General features: G+C 44.8%; 1 protein-coding gene across 24 annotated transcripts in view; it reads left to right on the top strand.

Moving 5' to 3' along the window:
• Positions 1 to 24874, top strand: part of ZMYND8 (zinc finger MYND-type containing 8) — a 131414-nt gene that overhangs the window by 34556 nt on the left and 71984 nt on the right. For 8 of the 24 annotated variants that reach the window (XM_053574362.1, XM_053574359.1, XM_053574356.1 and 5 more), the window contains exons 3-7: positions 4926 to 5074; positions 15988 to 16131; positions 19199 to 19312; positions 21850 to 21942; positions 23082 to 23169. In XM_053574362.1, the coding sequence (XP_053430337.1) occupies positions 4926 to 5074; positions 15988 to 16131; positions 19199 to 19312; positions 21850 to 21942; positions 23082 to 23169 (588 nt within the window). Of the gene's footprint in view, positions 1 to 3051; positions 4072 to 4925; positions 5075 to 15912; positions 16717 to 19198; positions 19313 to 21849; positions 21943 to 23081; positions 23170 to 24874 lie in introns of those variants that run through there. The other 16 variants (XM_053574361.1, XM_053574357.1, XM_053574350.1 and 13 more) reach the window with 9 other exon arrangements.

The following is a 24874-nucleotide window of genomic DNA, read 5'->3' as shown; positions in this document are numbered from 1 at the left end:
AACTCATGCAGAACCAGACTTACTTGAGGGTGGGAGGCAGACAGGAGCCAACCCAGTAGAATCACAGGTCCTGCTACTTCAGAGAAGGCAGGAGAAAAGTGTTTCAGTTCAAGGGTGAACCATTTCCCAGTGATTCAGTCCATCCATGGTGGCTGTTTGTCATTGTACCAAGTTTACAGATGAAATGCACTTAGCAATACATCCCCATCAGAATTAAATCATTAAAGCGAAAAAAAAAAAAATGACTCAGCTTTCTGGAAAAGGTGGTCTTGTTACCATGGTGACAGCCAGGCTGCACCCCACAGTCTGTCATCACCCACCTAGTCCCTGCTGGAGGGGGCACTTAAGTCGTAAGGCTGTCTTTTGCTCTGCATCCAAAGGACGCTGAATCCAGCAGGCACTTCCCAATTTTTCTCCCTAAGAGCCTTCATTGAAAGCCCCTGCTGTTGACTGATGTGCCTGTTGTTTGGAACCTATTAAATTCCTACCCCTTGGATACAGGCACTGAACTCTCATTAACTCCAGGGGGAATTGGTGTTGTTTGTAACAACAAACAGAATTAGGGTTTTATGTTTTGCTGAGACCAGAGGGTTTGGAATACTTGGTATAGGTACAGGCAACCTTGGGCCAGACCTCCCTGCTCACTGAGCTGGACCTTGTTTCCTGGTGAGTTTGAGCAAAGCTCCCTTGCCAGCTTTAAACGGCTTACAAGTGTGTTAATTTTTATTGATTCCCCCCTTTCCTATAGAATTAAATAATTTTTTTTTTTTTGAGACAGAGTCTCACTATGTCGCCCTCGGTAGAGTGCTGTGGTGTCACAGCTCACAGCAACCTCAAATTGCCTCAGTCTCCCAAGTAGCTGGGACTACAGGTGCCTGCCACGATGCTCAGCTATTTTCTTTCTTTTTTTCTTTTTTTCTTATTGTCGTAGTTGTCATTGTTGATTAGCAGGCCCAGGCCAGGTTCGAACCTGCCAGCTCTTGTGTATGTGGCTGGTGCCCTTACCACTGAGCTATGGGCGCCAGAGCCAGAATTAAAGGATATTGAAGTTCAGTAGGGACTTGAAGGGGGGATCTTCAGTAGGGTTTGTTGTTTATAATCATTAGCACCGAGGACACTCTGGGAAGGTGACATGGGCTATGGCCCTGCTTCCCTACAACTTGCATTCATGTATGACATGGTGGCATGTAGTTCGTGGGTCCTTGAAGCATTGTCATGGACTCCGGCAAAAACATCTCGTCTGGTCCCTTTCTTTTCCTGTCTTCACGTTTTACAGAGGAGTCACCGAGGCCCTAAGAGGTAAAGGGACTTGGCTGGGGTCAATTCCTGTTTAGCTTCATTCTCCAGCCTTGTCTCCTTGCTGAGCCCTGAAGCAAACCCTCAGATAGTGGTGGGGAAGCTGAGGAGATTGGCTCCCTGGTGTGGAATAGGATTCACTCGTCATGGGAACTCATCCCTTAAACATATGCCAAATACCTCAAACTAGCCATTCACTTGGGTAGCTTAGACTGTCTGTGGAGGAGCTGGGGCTGCAAGGGCTGAGAGCGTTGACAGTGTTGATCCACTGTGTCCTGTTGTCCAGTTCAGTGACTCTTAAAGAGGGCAGTACCACTTCTTGGAGAGTGTTTGGGAACTTTGGGTGTACCTTTTGTTGTGACAGCCTTGAGGGGTGGAATTGAGTGGCAGAGTGCTGAGTGAGGCTGTGAGGAGGAGCTGTCCCTCCCAGAGTTCAATAGCACTTCACCTGCAACACACATCTTGCTTTTCATGAAACGTGCTCCTCAGTTTCCCATTGCTAAATCTTTGTTTTTCTCAAAATTACAGACTAAAAACATAACAAAACCAAATCCTTTGCCCTGTGGCTTTCGGGTTTTTGTCCTGAGCCCCCAACACCTTTGTGAAACATCCATACCGCATTTTGGGGTTTATCAGATCCATGGTTCACTCCTGTGGGCTGCAAGCCTTTGGGTGAATGGCCCCAACTTTATCCATCTGGGGACGTTTCTCACCCTGGGTCACGCCTCCCTCATCTGCTCATTATTGGTTTTGCTTTGCACCTGCTGCTTTTTAATGTGAAACTAAACCTTCTAAATACTTTTTGATAAGTTGTCTGGGCCCATGATAAATACAGTACACAAGGGTATGTAGTGAAAAATAATCCTTCCCCCCACTCCCTGCTGGTTCTCCCTGAGGCTATCACCAGTCCCCAGGCAGAGCTCTGTAATACTTCGGAGTTCATCTAGGAACATTCTGAGTTTATGCAAACAATAATATGTATGTTGCATTCTTCTTTCTTTCTTTCTTTATTTTTTTGAGACTCAGAGTCTCAGTATGTTGCCTTTGGTAGAGTGCCGTAGCGTCATACCTCACAGCAACCACGAACTCTTGGGCTTAAGCGATTCTCTTGCCTCAGCCTCCCACGTAGCTGTGACTACAGGAGCCTGCCACAATGCCAGCTATTTCTTCTGTTGTAATTGTACAGAAAAAATACATTGTTGCTTAGCTGGCTGGGGCTGGGATAGAACCCGCCAGCCTCAGTGTACGTGACTGGCGCCATAACCACAGCTGGCGCCATAACCACGGTGCTACAGGCGCTGTGCCTATGTTGCGGTCTTAATGGCAGGTGTGTGTTGGTCTATTAATGGTACTCGATACACATTCCTTTTTTAACTTGATGCAGAAGCTTAGGTATTGTCATATATCCGTAGAGGTGACTCTTCCTTTTCTTTCTTTCTTTTTTTTTTTTTTTTGAGACACTAGGTAGAGTGCCATGCATCAGCCTAGATCACAGCATCCTCCAGCTCTCTGGGGCTCAAGCGATCCTCTTGCCTCAGCCTCCCAAGTAGCTGGTACTACCCTGTTTCCCCGAAAATAAGACAGTGCCTTATTTTAAGGTGTGCTCCCAAAGATGCGCTAGGTCTTACTTTCAGGGGACGCCTTATCTTTCCTGTAAGTAGGTCTTATTTTCGGAGGATGTCTTATTTTCGGGGAAACAGGGTATGTTAGGCATGTGCCACAACCCTTGGCTAATTTTTTCCTATTTTTAGTAGAGGCAGTCTTGCTCTTTCTCAGGCTGGTCTTGAACTCTTGAACTCAAGAAGTCCTCCCACCTTGGCCTCCCAGAGTGTTAGGATTACAGGTGTGAGCTACTGTGCCTGGCCTCACTTATTTTCCTTAATGTCTGCAGAGTAGGCCGTTATAGGACTATAACATATTACTAGACCAGCTCTCTGTTTGTAGGCATTAAAGGGGTTTCTGGGCTTAGGTACAGCACATTGTGCTGCAGTTGAATCATCCTGCACATGCTTTGTGCCTCTGTGGTTTTTACAGAAGGCATTTCTAGCAGGAGATTGTGGAGTTCTAGCAGGACAGTTTTCACATATGATGGTGGAGTAGGGTGAAGACCCCTTTGGGAATGAGAGGATGTTTTCTCTGGGGGAACATGGTGACCCCAGGTTGTACCTTTTTAAGGGAGCTTCCTCACTAACTAGCTGTTGTGTGCCTTGGAGCCAATGCTTTGTGCTCTCTGGACCTTCTGTTGGATGTCTGTGGGGTGATTCTCAAACTCTAGGGTCTGTTCACCCCCAGGGTGCCTGTAACTAGCATTCAGTTTCCTCTCTGGGCTTGGTGTCTCCGAGAGGCTGGAGAGCTCCATCTTGTGGGCTGGGTTTTGGGAAAGCCCTTCATGGTCTGCCTTTGTGAGTCTGCTGGAAGATGCTTTGTCTCCGATCAAAAGCAAACCACTGGGAGGTGGCACGTGTGGCCCTGTTGGAATGGACCCTGTTAATCTGCATGGGTGACTCGTCTGCACACAGGGGAGAGAGACAGTGAGGTACCACGCACCCTTTGCGCTGGCACTTGCCCAGGCAGCACAACTGGGGGAGGAGTGTCTTTGGAGATAGTCATCTTTCTGGATGTCACATCCCTTTTGTATCGTGGCAGTAGCTCTCCCTTTTCTGGTGTCTGTGGCTTTTGTTCCTCAGGATGTAAGCTATACCAGGCCGTGCCATTGTATGGTCCCTCTGCTAAGAAGACCACCATCGGGCATGGGACGGATTCAAGGCCTTGCAGGTGAAGATTGGATGGCTGGTGGTGGAAGGGGACATGTGTTTAAATGTGATGCTGGGAGATGAAAACATGGGGTGGATTGACCCGAGTGGGGCTGGCATTTTGCAGGTGAGAATCAGGGGGAATATGATTGGCATTGATCTCTTTGGAAGAGGGTCTCAAATGTGATACCTGCGGTTATGGGTCCCTGAGAACCTTCTGGTGGTGGGGTGTATTCTTGTTACACAGTTACCATATACTCTGTTAGCCTAATAAATGCTGTTGTCTTCCACAAAGAACATGTGTGCCTTCATTTCCTTGAAATGTGTGGTCTTTCTGTCTTTCATAGTTTCCTGCTTTTGCCACCAGGAGTGGAGATGTGGAGAAGAAATATTTTCTTTGGAATAAGAACAGTATTGGTGCCTGGGTGGCGAGTCTTGGCAGCTTGGTCATGGCCTTGTCTGTCAATAGGGACGCAGTAAGGAAGAGTGGTGATTGTGGCAACATGGAGAGCTCATGTCCATCTAAAGCAGGTGGCTGTGATGCTGCTATGTGTGGTGCCATGAGGGCACATATATGCCTGGTCTTTTTAAAAAGACAAGCCAAAAATCCAGATTTTTTTTTTTTTACCTGAAGTTTTCTAATTTTTATATTTTGGCAACAAATTAAGGTTTTATAAAAAATGTTACGTAGGTCGCAGAAAGACTTGACCTCTGAGACAGACAATGAGGAGGGCAGGTAGAGTCTAGGAGAAGGACCATTGAAACGGCATCTGGGAGTTCGGGGGACAAAATGTGCTGTGTCCCACCTTCCCTTCCCCAGGGGCCCTCAGCCTCCCTGACTGCTTTAAAACATGTGTTTCTATGTGTTTCTTTCAGATCCTGCCTCTACGGAGAGAACAGCCCAGAAAAGAAAGTTCCCCAGCCCTCCACATTCTTCCAATGGCCACTCACCACAGGACACACCATCAAGCCCTGTTAAAAAGAAAAAGAAACCCGGTTTACTGAACAACAGCAATAAGGAGCAGGTAAGGGGGCCACTGGCAGCGGTGTCCATGCACTAAGGTCCCTGGGTCTTTCTAAGAGCCAGTGTCCTCGGCATTAGCTTTGGGTGGCTGTCATTTGCATGGGGCAGAAAGGGCAGCTCACAGTGGGGCTGTGTAGGAATCTCCAGTGGGTTTTCAGATCTGTTTTGGGGACAGACCAGTCACCTAGATGAGATGAGGGCATTTATTGTTCTTTAGGTGTTGGGGCTTTTCCTTGGGTTAATGTTTCCCATGTGGCCTGAGGACTTTCCCCTTCCTGGGCCTGGCCAATGGGACTGATTGTGAGCTCTGTGTGGGGGTGGCTGCCTGGCTGAGGCATGCCCCCTTCTGGTCTCAGCTTTCTCATCTGTAAAATGAGAGGATTAGATCTATGTTAAGAGGCACTGCCTGAGTTAGGCTCAGGTGGTTAGTCATACACAATCCCTTCTCATGGAGGACACACTGGGCAGCTGGGCTCCTTCCCCTGGCGTCCAGGACTAGCCAGCTGGATGTGGAAAATCTTATTCACTGTTTGGTTCTTGTCTGAGGAAACATCTGGCTTTAAGATTCTTTGATGCAAGCTAGACACTCCTGATAAAAAAAAATCGTAAGTTGCCCTAGGAGACTTCCCGGTGGGATCTACTCATCCCCCCTTTAGACTGTGAAATCATACCTCCTAGTATTGAAAGAAACCCATCCCAGTGCTTATGGGGTCTCTTGGTCTTCACCAGTGATTCCTGGGGATGCATGTGTCCATGATGTGCGTTACTGAGTTCTGGAGCAGGCCCTGGGGATTTAAGGCTGAAAGAAACAGGATTGTTGCCTTCACAGGCAGAGACCTCACAACGGTTAAATGCTTGGGCCTCGGAGAGGTGTGTGTTTCTGAGCACGAATCTATTTTCAATCTCAAAATTACATAGTGAAATGCCAGCTCTGCTTTTGCTGTGTGGCTATGGGCAAGTTAACCTCTTTTGTGCCTGGTTTTCTTTTCTACTGAAGTGAGGGTTAATGATATTAGCACTAATTTTATAGGATTGTTGTGAAGACGAATAGGGCTGAATGACAATAATAACAATAATAATAATTACGCCAATTAAGTAGGATGATCGTGTAGTCTATACATGAAATAAACAATATCTGTAAAAATGGTCATGTCCATTATGTTAGCCACAAGCCATTTGTGCTCTGGAGCCCTTGGAAGTGGCAAGTGTGACTGAGGAACTGAGGTTTTCATTTTATTTAAATTTAAGCGGCTCCCAGTGGCTCATAGCTACCGTATTAGATCGGACTGTGCAGGTCCAAGTGAGTTAAGATTCCCTTTACAGGAGAAGAAACTTGTGGGCCCTAAATCAATGTTGAGGGACATTGTAATACATAATAGCGTTGGCAGCGATGATGGTGACAGCAGTATTTGCCTAGGTCATCTGCTGGAATGGCAACCATATGAGGAAGGGCTGTATTATCTCCATTTACAGGTGAAAACGCAGAGGTTCAGAGAGGTTCAAGTTACCTCTTCAAGGTCTCAGAACAAGTAAGAAGCTGCGTGTGAGCCTAGGTCTGTCTGACTGGTTTAAATCCACTGACTCCCTGCCTCCGTCACCCAGGAGCCATCTCACAGCTGTCAGGACTGAAGACTTTAAAGAGACATAAAAGCCACACAGATAATCCTCAAACTTTAAGTTAGCCAGTAATTTAGCTTCCTGCGCCAGCACTCCCTTTCCAGTTACCAGTAAGACCTGTTGTCCCTTCTGCAGGGACATAGTCTCCCCCTCCCCCCTCCCTCGCCTCCCCTCCCCCTGCCCCCCTCCTCTCTTTCTGGCTGTGACACATGCACACATTTCTGAGTTTCTGCTTGTCTTTTGCATCCCTTTTTCTGGAAGCTGATTTACTTGGGCAGTTCAGGCGTTTTCTTCACTCCCTTCCCCATCTGTGTGTTAACACTATTTCTAGAACACTCAAGCCTTGTGACCACAAAGATGTGTTTGTAAGGCTTTGTCCCCCTTCTGGACTAGCAGCCTCAGAGAAGTGTCCACTGTCTGGCCCTGCTGCCATGCCCAAGTGAGACACAGAGTGGGGCACGGCGGAGCATGAGGGAGAGCACACGGGACCTGAGTATGCGCCTCACTTACTACATCTTTGGTATTGATGGTGTAGGGGAAATGTCCACCTGACGCCAGGCTCGCTCTGGCTGGTGCCATCTGGGAGGCTTGCAGTGTGACCCTGTCACTTGCTTTCCCATCTTTGAGCCTCCGTTATCTTGTAAAGAGGGGTTTGAATTAAGAACATCCTAAGGTTTGTTCTAGTTTTGTTTTTTTGAACTGAAACTCCAGGCAGAGAAGAGCCAGGAGATTTTTGTTGGCAAAGAAGTTAGAGCCTTAACTAAAGAGGAGCGATTCCTGACTTTGGAGCCCATAATTCCTCTTAACACACAACATGTGCGTAGTAGGGACGGTCTCTCTCATGTACAATCTGTTTTCCTCAAGGAGAAATTAAATCCTTAAAAAAAATGATGCTGGACACCTGTTCTTTTTTTCCCCCTTCCTCCTTTTCTTCTGTTTTAAGAATTATGAAGTTAAAGGCAGCAGATTTTGGTCTACAAGATAAACTGTGTCTGATCAACATAATGCAATGTCTATGAGTCACATCACTTGAGGATCATGAGAGTTTTAAATAAACGCTTGTATTTCTGGGTCCTTACAAAAACTCAAGTGTCTCCGTCCATGTGGGCTGCGGTATCAAAATACCATAGATGGTGACTTGTAAGTAGCAGACATTGATTTCTCACAGTTCTGGCAGCTGGAAGCCTGAGATTAGGGTGCCGGCATGACTGGGTTCTGGTGAGGTCTTCTTCCTGTTGTCCTCACGTGGCAGAAAGGTTGAGGGTCTCTCTGTTATCTCTCCTCTTTATTATTTTTACATTTTTTATTTATTTTAGAGACAGGGTCTCGTTCGATTGCCCTGAGTGTCATGGCGTGATCATAGCTTACTACAACCTCGAATGCCTAGGCTCAAGGGATCTTCCTGCTTCAGCCTCCCAAGTAGGTAGGGCTAATAGGTGTCCCACCATGCCCATCTAAGTTTTAAAAAATTTTTTGTGGCCAGGCACTGCTCATGCCCATAATCCTAGCACTCTGGGAGGCTCAGGCAGGTAGATCACTTGAGGTCAGGAGTTCGAGACCAGCCTGAGTAAGAGTGAGACGTTGTTTCTGCTAAAAACAGAAAAATTAGGTGGGCATTGTGGTGGGTGCCTGTAGTCCCAGCTACTCGGGAAGCTGAGGCAGAAGAATTTCTGGAACCCAGGAGTTTGAGGTTTGCTGTGAGCTAGGCTGATGCTAGGGCACTCTAGCCTGTGGCAAGAAAAATTTACATTTTTCTAAAGACAGTAGTGCAAGGGGGTCTTACTACATTGCCCAGGCTGATTTTGAACTCCTAGGGGCTCAAGGGATCAAGGGATCCTTCTTCCTCTGCCTCCCAAAGTGCTAGGATTATAGGGGTGAGTTACCCTGCCCTGTGGGAATCTCATTTATAAGGGCACTAATCCCATTCATGAGGGCAGAGTCCTAATCATTTCCAAATGGTTCCACTTGGGGTTTGAATTTCAACATAAGAATTTGGTGGAGGGGAACAGAAATATAGTCTTTAACACTTAAAAAATCTACCAATAGCTGGAGCGAAGCAGAGCCTACCCATTTAGACACAGGGCCTGTGCCCTCTTGTTTTTTTGTACTCCCCACTCTCCCTGGAGTCTTTTTTTTTTTTTTTTTTGTTGTAGAGACAGAGTCTCACTTTATGGCCCTCTGTAGAGTGCTGTGGCCTCACACAGCTCACAGCAACCTCCAACTCCTGGGCTTAAGTGATTCTCTTTCCTCAGCCTCCCGAGCAGCTGGGATTACAGGCGCCCGCCACAACGCCCGGCTATTTTTTGGTTGCAGTTTGGCTGGGGCCGGGTTTGAACCCGCCACCCTCGATATATGGGACCCTCGATATATGGGGCCCGCGCATTTCTGACTGAGCCACAGGTGCCGCCCTCTCCCTGGAGTCTTAAACTCTGCCTGTTCTGCTCATCCCATCTGCCTCTGGGTCTCTCCATGAGCCCTCATTTTGACTTTTGGCATATATCAAGGTTCTTCATCTCTGACTACTTTTTCTTCACTCTGATTTCTCTGCATACCCGTGGTCTAGAAAGAGAGCCATTCTGACTTTGTAAAAAACAAGCAAACCGTATGTTTTCTTTTTTTTGAGAGAGTCTCACCATGTTGCTGTCGGTAGAGTGCTGTGGTGGCACAGCTCACAGCAACTGCAAACTCGTGGGCTTAAGTGATTCTCTTGCCTCAGCCTCCCCAGTAACTGGGACTACAGGTGTCCGCCACAACACCTGGCTATGTTTTGTTGCATTTGCCATTGCTGTTTACCTGTCCCAGGCTGGGTTCAAACCCGGCACCTTTGGTGTATGTGGCTGGTGCCCTCACCACAGTGCTACTGGCGCTGAGCCATATGTTTCCTTTTTTTTTTTTGAGACAGAGTCTCACGCTGTCTCCCTGGGTAGAGTGCTGTGGTGTCACAGCTCACAGCAACCTCAAACTCTTGGGCTTAAGCGATTCTCTTGCCTCAGCCTCCCACGTAGCTGCGACTATAAGCATCCGCCACAACACTCGGCTATTTTTAAGTTGTAGCTGTCATTGTTTGGCGGGCCCAGGCTGGATTGGGACCCGCCAGCTCTGGTGTATGTGGCAGGCGCCCTAGCCGCTTGAGCGACAGACGCCAAGCCATGTTTCCATTTTTAATGGAGACCTTTTATTACTATATAGAGATACAGGTTGAGTTTTCACTTTGTTTTGGCCCCTATTTTTTCATATATTGGTAATTTATTACTTTTAGGAGCGTTTTATAAAAAGTCCTTTTGTACAGGGTTTCACCCCGTGGCAAAGGTTTGAGAGTGTGTGGGAGGACACAGTTTGTTGGGGGGAGGGTGCAGTTTGTGGGGGGAGGGCGCAGTTTGTGGAGGGAGGGCACAGTTTGTGGAGGGTCAAGTCTCTTAAGTGTCCTTCAGTAGAGGGGGTAAGAAAATAAATGTCTTGCTCAAAATGTCATTGGAGATTTTATGGCTAAATGCCACTCTAATCTTTAGTTCTCAGGACATTTTGACTTCAAAGCATCCCTTTGGAAAGTGTCTTCTTTCCCTCCTTAGAGAATTGAGAAATAATCTGGTAGCAGATTTGTATGCTAGGTATACCTTTGATCAAATTTGGCAAAGAAATAACGGGGCCCCTCCTCACCTTCCCTGAGTGCGGAGTGTGTAGAGATCATAAAAGGGTAGGCTAGGACTTAACATTGTTAGGCCCATGCATTATGCTAAAAACTTACAGTTTTATTTATTTAGCAGTTTTTTTTTTTTTTTTTGGCCAGGGCTGGCTTTGAACCTGCCACCTCCGCCATATGGGGCCAGTGCCCTACCACTTTAAGCCACAGGCGCCGCCGAAAACTTACAGTTTTGCATAGGTCCTTTGTTCTTCTGAGGCCATGTATTAACACTTGAGATAGTTCAGGAGACAGTAAGGATTGCTGGCTTCTTCCCAAGGTCAGGCAGCACTTCCCAAGAGTGCATCTGCTTAATACCTAGATCCCAGGAGCCGGAGTGAGTGGCAGCTGCCCCCTTAACGCGGGTGTCTGCTCTTCCCCTCTCTGCTGCCTCTCCTTTGCTGCTGAATGCCAGTGAGTCCTTTCCCGGCAGCACTCTAGGGCTGCTCCCCGCCACTCTCAACTTACTTTGCAGTACCCATGCTTCAATGAAATGCAGGACAATGAAAGCATTTGCACTCCTTGTAGTACCTGTGTGGTCTCCATAGGAATTTGTGTTCTCTCATCCCCTGTACATAATACCCGGTGCTTACACACAGCCATAGCACTTAATGTGGGCCAGATGCTTCCTGGAGCCTGTTTATATAAAGTTTTATTGGCACACAGCTACATTCATTCGTTTGTTTTTCATCTGTGTTTGCTTTTGCGCGACAGTGGCAGAGTTGAGTAGTTACAGTAGAGGCCTGTAAAGCCTCAGCTACGTACTATCTTTATAGAACCCTTTATAGAAAGTTTGCTGGGCTCCTGGTGTAGGTGAAGGTATTCCAGGAGGGAATAGGCAGGCCTTTTCTGTTTTATTGGTAAGCCAGCCTGTGGAAGGAGCAGGGAAAGAACATTTGCTTTCCTACAGTATCCCATAATAATGTGCAATTATCCCCTAACAACACAGGTTGTGACCTGTTCCCCTTGTCGACAGGATTGGTAACACATGCATGTGGGGAAGAAAACTCATAACTCATTTTATCTGCAATGATGTGCTTTTCTTTTTTAAATGTTCATATTTGTTATCAGATTATTTTTACCGAGCGGGAAACACTTACAAGCAGCAGATAAGAAAGGATCTGATTGACAAGGAGATTAACCAGGCAGCTAGTTCTCAACAACAACTGCAGCTGCAGAAAAGGAGGAAGTCTCCTGAAAAGAGTGTGGAGCAACCTGGCCATCCTCCTCTTCCTCCTAGGGACATCCACACCTAGCTAGGTGGAGGTGGGGCGGAGATGGTGGCACCAGGGGAAACTTAATTCTGAAGATCAATCCCTCCTTCCTGTTAAGAGTGGACTTGAGTTACTGGTTAGGGAGACTAGATACCATATTCAGTTCACCTTAAGGGGGCAGGTACCAGTGGATGTTACCAACTATCTCTGTTCTGTTTGTTATTAACTTAGTAAGAGGAAGTCGGGCACTAAAGTATGACTTAGAAAAAAACCTTACAAAAAAGTCTTAGTAGCATTCACTAGATGCAGCAGGAGGCTAGCAGGGGCCACCAGTGAAGTTGGCTGAGCTTCACAAGCTTCATCTGTATTTATAGCCGTTCCCCATGGCTCGCATTACCTCCTGAGCTCCACCTCCTATCCCATCAGTGATCCCTCCTGTATTAGATTCTCACAGGAGCACGGATCTTACTATAAGCTGCACGTGGGAGGGATCTAAGTTGTACCTTCCTTGTGAGAATCTACGTCCCCCTTGCCTCCCCACCCCCTGGAAAAATTGTCTTCTGTGAAACCCATCTCTGATGCCAAAAGGGTTAGGCCTCTTCTAGAAGACCTTTCTTAGGACAGAAATAGTTCTGCTTGCTTGGTGTATGTAGTTTATCTTTCAATGGAAATTTCTTCTCCTCCCCCTGCCCCCACCTTCCTTTAGTAAATTTAAGCAGCCCTTTCCCTTGGTAGATAACAGACCCTTTAGGAGATTAATGGTTCTCAACTAGGAACAGTCTTCCTCCCCTTGAGAGTCCTTGGGCAATGTCTGTAGACATTTCTGGTTGTCACGGTTATTGGCATCTAGGCAGGGTTGTGCTCGCCATCCTGCAGGGCACAGGATGGCTCCCATGGTAAAGGCCTTTCTGGCTCTAAGTGGTAGAAGGGGCTGAAGTTGAGAGTCCTGACTGTAGGTGGTATTCATGTTTCCTTCCATTAGGTTTTTAGTAGTCTTCTTGGTTTCCAGATGTCTTTTCCCCCCCTCACTTAGTGCATTATGAAAAACTTACTTGACATTACAGACATTGTTCTTTAAGAGGGAGCACTAAGGGGCTGGTCACTACGTTATCAGAATCTTTTTTTGCATTAGGCATTGTCTCGTGTGTGGTATGGGGAAAAGAGAGCGTTCTGGGAGACCTGGGTTTTAGTCTTTGCTCTGGGCTCTGAGATCGGGTTAGTCTTGCAGTTTGGCTGGGGCCAGGTTTGAACCCACCACCCTTGGTATACGGGGCCGGCGCCATACTCACTGAGCCACAGGCGCCCCCCTGGTTAGTCTTAACTGAGTTTTACCATCTGTCAAGTAAAACTAATCCAGGTTGAGTATCCCTTGTCTGAAATGTTTGGGAGCAGAAGTGTTTTGGATTTAGGATTTTTTTTTCAGATTTTAGAATATTTGCATATACATAATAAGACATTTGGGGATGAGACTCAAGTCTAAGCACGAAATTAAGTTGTATTTTACATACTCTTTACAGACGTAGCCCGAAGGTGATTTTATACATTATTTTTAGTAATACAGAGTGTGCCAAAAAAAGTATGCGCATTTTAGAAAAGGAAAGAACTGTGTTAAAATTTTAACGCTCAGTTAAACATTTGTTATATGTTATATCTTATAACTTTTTTTTTTTATTTTTGAGACAGGGTCTCAAGCTGTCACCCTGGGTAGAGTGCCGTGGCATCAGCTCACAATAACCTCAAACTCTTGGGCTTAAGCAATTCTCTTGCCTCAGCCTCCCAAGTAGCTGGGACTACAAGCACCTGCCACAATGCCCAGCTATTTCTGGTTGTAGTTGTCATTGTTGTTTGGCAGGCCCGGGCTGGATTCGAACCCGCCAGCTCTGGTGTATATGGCTGGTGCCGAGCCATATCTTATAACTCTTCTTATTGCAGCAGTCAAACGAGACTTGAGTATTAACAATTTTACTACAGTTTATACCTTTCTCAAAACATGTATATACATCTTTTGCGTGTATATGACCTGTCACAGGAAGTCAGGTGTGTCATTTTCCCTTTGGGTATCTTGTCAGTGCTCAAAAAGTTTTGCGATTTTGAAGCGTTTCAGATTTTTTGAGCTAGGGATGCTTAACCTGTTGTGTCTTTCCTAAGTACCTTTCTGGGTAGTTTGCAGGATAAAATGAAGATGGTGTGTGCAACAGCATTTAAAAAATGAAACATGAAGAGACTATTGTTAAAATGATGCTATTCCGGTGGCGCCTGTGGCTCAAAGGGGTAGGGCGCCGGCCCCATATGCCAGAGGTGGTGGGTTCAAACCCAGCCCTGGCCAAACATTGCAAAAAAAAAAAAAAAAAAATGGTACTGTTCCCCAGAAACCAAGTAGACTGCTCTGTCTTGAAAGTTGACATGAAACAGGGAAATAACTGACCGAAAGAATTAACATAATCAGACTTAGAATACTTAAATGTTCACTTTATGGAAATGAAAGTAGGGAGGCTTAGAGAGATCGGATAACAGAGATCTGCTAACTCAGCATCTATGAGGCTTTTAATTACGGATTGTGGAAATATCAGGCATTTTGGCAACATTTAAACCTCATAATAAAAGCCAGGAACAAGGCATGGGTGCTTTCAATCTGGGTGACTCTTTGCTATTATTATGGAACTCCTAGCCATTAAAATAGAGAAAAAAGAAAACTAATGTATAAGTATTAGACATGAGCAGACAAAACTACTGTTACTTAGAAATACTACGAGTATCAAGTCAATGAACTATTAGAACTGCTTATTAATAAGGTCAGGATTAAAAATCTAATAGCGTCTCTATATGCCAACAACAACCATCTAGAAAATATAACAGGAAAAGGCCCCCAGTCATAGTATGAACCCAGGGTATGCAGTCTCTGATGCGTGAGATCTTTATGGAGGAAGCCCTGGTTACTGAAGGATAGCGCAATAGTGTTTCTTCAAAAGTAGGGAATGTGCATGTGACTGAATTATTAATCATGGTTTATTGCCAAGGAATTGAGGCTCAAAGTGAGTTGAGTAGCTTTCCTAGGGTCACATGGCTAGTTCTAGTTGTTAGGTCTTTTTGAACCTTACTGCTGGGCTTTTTCATACTTCGTCGATAGGATTTCATGTTGATTTCTGATATACATTTCCTTAGGATTTTCTTCTGAGCGACTATTTGTGTTTGGAGTAAGGCTTTGCAGGATTCTGTAATATGTATGTAGAGAAACATTTCTCCTGGCAATTTGGGACAGGATGAGGGGAGCAGCTGGGGATTGGCCACCCATCTCATCTTTCTGCCATGGTTGATTTCAGATAAGCGTTGTGGCTGCCCGGCAAATATGAAGATCTACCATGTTCAAAAGTCATAGCTTTAGGAAAGCTCTTATTGGCTCATAACTGCTCTACATGTTGGGGGTAGACTTAAGAAATGGATGACCAGGGCAGCACCTGTAGCTCAGTGGGTAGGGCACCGGCCCCATATACCGAGGGTGGCAGGTTTGAACCCGGCCCCAGCCAAACTGCAACAAAAAAATAGCCCAGCGTTGTGACGGGCGCCTGTAGTCCCTGCTACTCAGGAGGCTGAGACAAGAGAATCTCTTAAGCCCAAGAACTGGAGGTTGCTGTGAGCTGTGACGCCACGGCACTCTACCGAGGGCAATAAAGTGAGACTCTGTCTCTTAAAAAAAAAAAAGAAACGGATGACCATTTTTTGGTGACTGAAATCTGATATTGTCTATTTTCCAGAGGCCTGCTATTTAAAGAATCCCTGGCAAATTGCTATGCTTTTATTAGCTTTGTACATTCAGACTTTCATAAGTTTGGCTTTTAACTATATTAGGAGCGTTAGTAATGGGGGCACTGTGTGAATGCAAACATTATATTACCCCATTTAATCCCAGCACAGTGCCATGAACTTGTTACATGTTAACATCTCCGTTTTACAGATGAGAAAATTGAAGCTGGGAGGTTAAGAGACTTGTCCAAGGTCATGCAACTGGTTAATGGTAGAGTTACAATTTGAACTCAGGTATGCCTGGGTGGTAGATGTCATGCCGTCTGCCCTGCTAGAGGAGCCTCTTAGAATTAGCTTTCAATTCGTTACTTCTTAAGATGGAAGAAAGAAAGAAAACAACAAACCTCCTCTATAATAGCTAATGACCCGCTAGTGCTATTTAGTAGAGTAACCCAAGATAGCTTGGCTTTTTAATAAATTTGTGAAATGCTATAATTTTTTTGTTGTTATTGATGTACTTGTTCAAATTCCTTTTGAGAATGCACATTTATTTTGAAACCAAACCTGTCTTTCTTGCCTACATTTCAGTCAGAACTAAGACATGGTCCGTTTTACTATATGAAGCAGCCACTCACCACAGACCCTGTTGATGTTGTACCGCAGGATGGACGGAATGATTTCTACTGCTGGGTTTGTCACCGGGAAGGTCAAGTCCTTTGCTGTGAGCTCTGCCCCCGGGTTTATCACGCTAAGTGTCTGAGACTGACATCGGAACCAGAGGGGGACTGGTTTTGTCCTGAATGTGAGGTTAGTTCCTGATGAATGATGCATTACCTGCCTCGTTTCCTCTCCTTCCTCTTTCTTCCTTTTATTTTTTTAATTTTTCAAATAATCTAAATAATAGGGAAAACAGAAATTTCTTGCCTTCCACCTGCTCCATCCTTGTCACCTTATTTTTTGTTGGACCAGCATTGGCAATGCTCGCAGCCCTGTGGCAATTGGAAAGACAGTTGCACTGAATTTTTTTTTTTTTTTTTTTTTGCTTCTACATGGGTCTTTGGATTGTTTCGAGATCTGCAGCCATCTCCGATTCTTCTGTAATGAACGTTTTGAAAGTTAACTCCTGAATCTTTTAGAGTTCACGCATTCTGAAAAGATCCTGGGCTCTTCTTCTTGGGTGACGTACCCTGCCGCATTGATGAACCATCAACAGTAGCCAAGTGGGAAGACCAGTTTTGGTTGTATGTTCTGTGTGGTGGCCGTCTGATGCTCGCTTTTATGCAACAAGTGTTTCTTGAGCGCCTATTAGATGCTGGGGATTCAGCGGTGCACAGAAATAGGCACGAATCATATTCTTTTCAGCAGAAAAGGAAAAATACCAAAATAAATAAAAGTTACATGTAATGAACTGGAAGAAAAGTGCTCTACAGAAAGTGAATTGATAATGGGATCCGGAAGCCCAGAGGGTTGCAAAGTGGCCCCCTCCCTTAAACATAGAGGCCTGGGAAGGCGTCACTAAGATTTGAGAAAGACATGAGGAGGGGACCAGTGAGCCATGCAGCCATCTGGGGGAGTCCTTTCAGGCAGGGAGAACAGCAGGTGCAGAGCTGGAGGCCACAGCTCTCTGGGTTAGTGGAGGCAGCATGTGCTTCATGTGTAACAAACTCTGCACACTCCACATTAAACCAGTTATTAGAGTTTCCACTGTTCCCAAGGGGCTTTTGTTCTTGGTGACTCCCAACCATAATTTTTTTTTTTTTAATGCTAAAAATAAGAATGTCATTTCCAAAATCCTTTAACATGGAATGTCTCTTGGGTTCAGAGGCATTGGAGTTAGGTCTCAAGTAAGGATTTCTATGTATGATATGGACGGTTGCCCAGGTGTCTTTAGTGGGAAAAAACGCAAGCTGTAGGACAGTGTCTGTGGTATGCTTTTGTGGAGGGAGAGAAGAAAGATAAGAATGATACGAAAAACTTTTTTTTGAATGCATATCAATATGATGATGACCTTGTTGTAGTGGTGTTCGCCTCTAAAATGGTAAGAGAGGGCTGCTGTTCTCTTTGGGTTATCTTGGTTGGAGCGATCTGTGGAATATGCTTTGCTCAGCTACGCCCTCCTCTGTGCGCCGAGCCTAACCTCATTTTACTACACTTAGTGGGGGAACTGGCGCCTTTATCAAAAAATTTTTTTATTTTGGCCTTGACTAACTCTTTCCAGTTGTTTAATGATAATGCAAAAAAAAGATAGTGGGTTCAGATGGGATGCTTTGCTGCAAGTAATAGTTCCTGATGAAAGGCAGTGGAAACAACAGGGATTTATTATCATAGGCAGGAAGAAGCCGGAGGCAGGGCCAGGCCAGAGTTTGTTCAGAACCAGGCTCTTGCCATCTCATTGTTGAGATGCGTGTTCCCCATAACCGTAAGATGGCCACTGAGGGGGTTCAGGCACCATGTGTGGACAGACTAAAATCCCCCTCTCCCTGCATCTCTTGTTAGTAGGTAGAAGGATTCCACCAATCATCCCCTAGCTGATTTGCCCTTGTACCTGTTGGTCAACACTGGATTCCCAGACATCAAGCAAATAAATAGTTGAAATAGGCTGATTCGGCACTTTTTGTGTTGTAGGACCCAGGCATGGCTAGCCAGGAAAGAGGGCTGGGGGTGTGGAAAGTAGCCCAGGTGTTCACCGGGGGTAGTTGCCTGGAAACGAGTCAGAATCAAACCAGCAAGTGTTGTGTGTCTATGATGCAGGGCCTGAATTTCTTTCAGAGCTGCAGTGCTAAGGCAGTCAACTGGATGTGTCAGGCCCTGGCAGCTAAGCAAATAGATAAGTGTCTGCATCGCGCACTGTGTCCAGCTTCTGAGTGACTCTCGTGTTGGCCTTTTTCTCGACAACCAACGAGATGTATCTCAGGAGTTTCTTTTGGAGGCCCCAGAAATGTGAAGAATGGAAACTGAATCCAGATTAATTGTCGAAAAGTTTTCTCAGCTCTTCCTACGCAGATGGTTCAAGAGTGTTCCCTGACATCATCAGAATTTGCTGTTTTTGTTGTTGCTGCTACATAAGGACTCTGAAGCCTTAAGATATAGTAGTACCAGATTTATATAGCTGAATTAGGTTTCCAACATTTCTGTGGGCCTCGTCTTTGGTAGGAATTTCCCTTGTTGCCCATGGAAATGGATGGCTGGACTCTACTTCTTGTGCAGTTTTCCAGAATGTCCGGCGTTGAGTTCACATTAGTGGAGACAGAGAAGGAAGTCTGGTTTATTATTAGTCCGATCCATCCCTTTTATTTTTTCTGCAGGGGAGTCAGTCCTTCTCATCAGTGATGTCATTGAGTTAGTGCCTTGTCAACTTCCTGAAAGATAGCCCAGAACCTTAAGAAGATCTGGAGAAGTGGTTGATAAGTATTCGTCCCACGAAGAGATCACCCGGAAGCCATACATGGCCTTTCCTTTCCTTTCCCATTGTTGAAACCCAAAGATGATAATAATGACGATTTTTCAGGTTTCTTTCTCCCCACACCTTTCTAGGGTCACGTTGTCTCATGAGCTAAAAAACATTTCCTCATAAGGCAATAAATGAATTGTTGTGCTTTTTAATTTTTACCCACTGATCTAGTACATTTTGGTCTAGTACAGCGGTTCTCAACCTGTGGGTCATGACCCATAGGAACTATATTAAAGGGCATTAGGAAGGTTGAGAACCACTGGTCTAATAGATGGGAGTCTTTGCCAAGTGAAACAACTAGTCTCCGTTAGGCGGGAAGTGCATTCTTTATGTGTGAGTATCGAAAAAATAGAAGGGAAAGAAGCACATGGGTAGTAATTTCTTCTTACTAACCATGCATTTGTATATGATTTTAACTTGTAGAAAATTACAGTAGCAGAATGCATCGAGACGCAAAGTAAAGCCATGACAATGCTCAACATTGAACAGCTATCTTACCTGCTCAAGTTTGCCATTCAGAAAATGAAACAGCCAGGGGTAAGAAGAACATTCTTCTTGGTCTAAGCGTCAATGAAAATCGTGACTGTTGCTCTCTAACAGCTTAGCTTTCTAAATACCTTACATGTTCTCTGGGCCTGCATGTATGCCCAGGTTCAGGCATCTGTGGATTAAGCGTAAGGGATGATGGCACTCAGCAAACTGTAGTGAGCATTCTGTGTCCCAAAGGAGTTTAATTGGGAAATGACATATAGTAGAGAGTTGGTGAGGATTTAAAATTCTGATTGGTTGTGAAATGAAACCTCATACCCCATTGGGCAACGGGGACGCTCTCTGCTAGTCCTCGAGGGAGTTAGTAAAATTCCGTTTCCATGACACAGCTGCGTACAGCACAGTCTATTTATAACGAAGGTCGGATGATGGAACCTACCAAGTAAAACTCGACCAGTAACATGTCTGTGAGAATGTGGTTAGTTCCTTCAATTTTGAAATGGGATTTGATGCACCTGCTTTGCCCCTTGAAGGGCAGAGGCTGGCCAGGTCTGAGCCTCACTGTGGTGCTGCGTGTGACTTGCATATTTACATATTTATTATCATGGTTTTCAGGAAAACGGCAGGAAAATAACTTGTTTTTAAAAAAACGGCAATATGACAATATAGTCAGCATATGATGACAAATGTCAGATGAATCTAAAGCAGGCATCCTCAAACTTTTTAAACAGGGGGCCAGTTCACTGTCCCTCAGACCGTTGGAGGGCCGGACTACAGTTTAAAAAAAAAAAACAAACTCTGAATAAATTCCTATGCACACTGCACATAATCTTATTTTGAAGTAAAAAGCAAAACGGGAACAAATACAATTCACACCGTTTCATGTGGCCCGCGGCCACAGTTTGAGGACACCTGATCTAAAGAAACTTGAGAATGGGGTTTCTCCTTTCCGATTTTGCACAAATGCTTTGTAGGCTCAGCTGTGACCCTTTGTGAAACTCTGAGTCAGAGTTTGCTTTCTAAATCAAACCAATGTTTGGAAACGCAGGATTATCAAGGCTTTTAGTAATCACTGTGGTTTTATTTCTTTTTTTTTTTTTGTAGAGACAGAGTCTCACTTATGGCCCTCGGTAGAGTGCCATGGCCTCACACAGTTCACAGCAACCTCCAACTCCTGGGCGTAAGCGATTCTCTTGCCTCAGCCTCCCGAGCAGCTGGGCCTACAGGCGCCCGCCACAACGCCCAGCTATGTTTTGGTTGCAGTTTGGCCGGGGCCGGGCTTGAACCCGCCACCCTCGGCATATGGGGCTGGCGCCCTACCGACTGAGCCACAGGCACCGCCCGTGGTTTTATTTCTTTAAAAAGAAACTTTTTTTTTTTTTGTGGTTTTTGGCCGTGGCTGGGTTTGAACCCACCACCTCTGGCATATGGGACCGGCGCCCTACTGCTTGAGCCACAGGCGCCACCCAAAAAAAAAGAAACTTTCTTTTTGAGATTTATATCCTGGAGCATACCAATTGAATGTTGTTAAATTGGGAACCTGTTTGGCTCTTGGACACAATCTCAAATCAATGGAAGCAAAAGTGCATAGTAGCCTCAGTTTGGTTAAAACTTTTATTTTTTTTTTTTTTGCTGCTATGCCATGATTTTTATGCTAAGTATGATAAGGAATTATTTTCTTTTTTCTTTTCTTTTTTTTTTTTTTTTTTGTGGTTTTTTTTGGCCGGGGCTGGGTTTGAACCCGCCACCTCCAGCATTTGGGATCGGCACCCTACTCCTTGAGCCACAGGTGCCGCTCATTATTTCCTTTTTTCATAGGCTTAAATTAGATCTGCTGAAGACTGTTTATAAAAAGAATGGGTCATGTGGATTGCTACCAGTATAGAATTATGTGTAAACCAACAAGAAAGAATTGGAGAAGGCATTAATTCCTTACGTAAGCTGTTTGACGTGAAGTCAGTCAAGGCAGAAAGTTGCTGATTTTGTCAAAGCATCTTTTTAGCTCACAGTGGGTTATAACTGTTAATCTTAATAGAAGAGGATAGAACCTGGGCACATATCGAAAATAATACAAATACCAAAATCAAAATACAAACTGGGCCCGTGATGATCAAAAACTAGGCAAAATTAGAAGATGGAGCAATTTGGAGCTTCCCAAGGTCATGCTTTGTCGAAACCTTTAGAATTGTCTGGGCTGGGTATGGTAGCTCACACCTGTAATCCTAGTACTCTGGCAGGTTGATGTGGGAGAATCCCTTGAGCTCAGGAGTTGGAGACCAGCCTGAGCAAGAACGAGACCCTGTCTCTACTAAAAATAGAAAAACTAGCCAGGCGTGGTGGTAGTCCCAGCTACTTGGGAGGCTGAGGCAGAAGGATCACTGAAACCCAGAAGTTGGAGGTTGCAGTGAGTGTCACGACACCATGGTAGTCTAGCCTGGTAAGACTAGATAAGAGCTAGACTGTGTCTCACAATCACGCTGTATGGTCTAAAACGTTGTCTCCATTTTTCAAGTCGTTTGTTGGTTTTAATGCTTAGTCTTCCACAGCAATGATGGGTTTGTTCCTGTGTATATTTTCTTTTATAGACAGACGCATTCCAGAAGCCTGTTCCGTTGGAACAGCATCCTGACTACGCTGAGTACATTTTCCATCCCATGGACCTTTGTACATTAGAAAAGGTTGGCCTCTGTCAAAGAACCTCGTGGTTGCAGCCTACAGTTGTCAAGATGACGAAAGATCCCCCACTTCCCAAGCACTGTCTTAGATGATTTCTCTGCATTTTCCTGGCTCCATTTTTATTTGGGTAGAAGAACTCTTGATCCCCCAACTTCTTCCCTCAGTAAACATTCTTCTAAGATTGTAGTGGATGGTTGAAATCCACTAATAATGCTTCTGCGGGTGGTGTCTCGCTTTTTACCTGAAAAAGTCATAACATCTGAGAGTTAGTGATTTGATGGACGGGAGCCTTCCCTCCCCTTTCTTTTCTTTTGGAGGTGCCAATGAGAGCAGCAGGAAGGAAGAAGAGAAAATTAAGTGTTTGGGGGAAACTTCCAGATGAGCAATAAAGATGGGGGCTTCTTAGAACTTGGCCTATTATACTGATAAGGATATTTCTTGAATGCCTGAAGGTTATTTTAAGCCTATATTAAACTTCCACGGTAAAAATGACACTTGGGAGACTTTATTCAGATTGAGCACATCATCTTGCTGCTGATTTTGCAACTGTTCACAGGAAAACATGGGTAATAAAATGCATCCATAAAGAGGAAACATTATTTCATATTTCTGCCCTGATAACTTAGGAATGATAAATTCACTCTGTTTTGGAAAATTGCGCACACCCTTAAGGTGTGTTGGAAAAAAGAAGGGATTCCAAATAGACAGGGTTGGAATTCTAGCTTTGTAAGTTAATAGCTTAGGAACTTAGCATATGTTCCTTAACATTACTGTACCTCAGTTTTCCCTTCTGTAAAATGGGGCTGATGATAAGTACAGCCCTGAGTTATCATGAGCTTTACATGAGGCAGTATGGCTAATAGAAAATAATATATAAAATGTTCTGCTTATTGGAAGGACCTACTTGATAAATGGCAGCTTCGATAAGGTGAAAATATTCACGTTACGCTGATAAATTCAGTTGAGTGTCTTTTTTTTAGGGCTACAGATCTCAAAAATAATAGTATCTTGGGAAATGAGTAAAAGAGCCCAGATACATCTGGCAAACAACTGCTGAGAAAATTAGGTAGAGATGCAAGTATTACTTACTGTGGCTTATTTACACTCACTGGTGATTATGCTCCATGGCTTTTCTTCCCAGAATGCTAAAAAGAGAATGTATGGCTGCACAGAAGCCTTCCTGGCTGACGCAAAGTGGATTTTGCACAACTGCATCATTTATAATGGGGGTGAGTGGCTCGGGTGATCCCTAAGTAGGGAAGTATGCTCAGTGTGCGTTGCACCTTCATACACCCTCCATCAAAATGCATACCCGACGGCTGATAACCCAGAGTACCAACATGCATAAATAGGGGCAGTGGCTACGTGAAGTTTAGGGAAGAGCTGAGGTCCAAAGTGGCTGGAGGCTCTCTGTTGCTGCTACCTCTTACTGTTGTTTCTAAAAACCTATTTTTAATGGAAATATAATTGCTTAAAATACAATGCCCAGGTTTTATGTGTGCATTCTGTGAGTTTGACAAACGTATTAACTACAAACCCACATAAGATCTAGGACATTTCCATTAGCCTATTTCTTTTTCTTTTTCTTTTTTTTTTTTGAGACAGTCTCACTCTGTTGGCCTGGGTAGAGTGCTGTGGAGTCATAGCTCACAGCAGCCTGAATCTTTTGTGTTTATGCCATCTTCTTGGCTCAGTCTCTCCAGTAGCTGGGACTACAGGCACTCCCCACGATGCCTGGCTACTTTTTCTCTTTTTTAGTAGAGACAGGGTCTTGGTCTTGCTCAGGCTGGTCTTCCAACTCCTGAGCTCCAGCAATCCACCTGCCTTGGCTTCCCAGAGTGCTAGGAGGTGTTGGTCACTGCGCCTGGCCTCCATTATCCTATTTCATCCCCATCTTGCTTTTCCCAGTAAAACCCCACTCAAAAGGAACTACTGTTGGTTTTCTGTCATTGTAGGTGAGTTTTGCATATTCTAGAATTTCCTCCTATCAGTGGAGTCACTGAGATGGTTGCCCTTCTGGGTCTGGCTTTCATACTGTAGCTCTTTTGGGATTCATTTATGTTGGGTGTAATCAGTGGTTTGCCCTTCTTTGTGGCTGAGCGTGTTTTCCATCAGCCTGCCATGGTGACCGTATTGATACTGATGGACCCCCCTCCCCCAGCTTTTGGCTATTATAAATAAAACTTCTGTGAACCTTCTCTGTGTGGACATACGTTTTCATTTCTCTTGGTTGAGTACCTAGGAGTGGTGTTCCTGGACCGTGGAGTAGATTTATAGTTAAGTTGATAATAAATATCATCCAACTGTTTCTGCGAAGTGGTCATATCATTTTACACTCAGCCAGCAGAGTATATGAGACTCCGAGTTGCCCATGTTCTTGTCGACACTTGATACTGTCTGCCTTGTTAACTTTAGTCTTTCTTAAAGGTGTAAAAGGTTATGTCATAGTGGCTTTAATTGGCCTTTCCTTAATGACCCATTGGCACTGAATATCTTCTCATGTGTAGTGATTTGTATATATTTTTTGGTAAAATACCTCTTTATATTTTTTGCTTATTTCAAAAATTGAACTGTATGGAGTTCTTCTTATTCTGGACCAAGTTTTCTTAGTTGTGTTGTTGTGGATTTAGAGCATTGAGTCCTCTGGCCGCAGTGGAGATTTCCATTTTAATCTTCCCTCTCGGGCAATTGCCCATTGCACCCCCGCACCCCCCCCCCCCAAATTCTCTCTGATTTTTGGCCATGTTCATCCTCCAATGTGCTGCCCCACCTACCCTGTCGGCTCTTGTCCCCAGGTCCCCTGCAGCAGCAGTCCTTCCCCTGTGTCTTGATAACTTCTCCCTGTCTTTCAGTGTTGGGCTCTCAGTCCTCTGAGAAGCTTTCCCTGATTTCCTAGACTGTACCAGGCGACCCTGTGAAGGACTCTCTACCGTG

The sequence above is a fragment of the Nycticebus coucang genome, chromosome 21 (assembly GCF_027406575.1).
Source record: "Nycticebus coucang isolate mNycCou1 chromosome 21, mNycCou1.pri, whole genome shotgun sequence".
NCBI lineage: Eukaryota > Metazoa > Chordata > Mammalia > Primates > Lorisidae > Nycticebus > Nycticebus coucang.
This window is presented reverse-complemented; position numbering and strand designations above follow the sequence as displayed.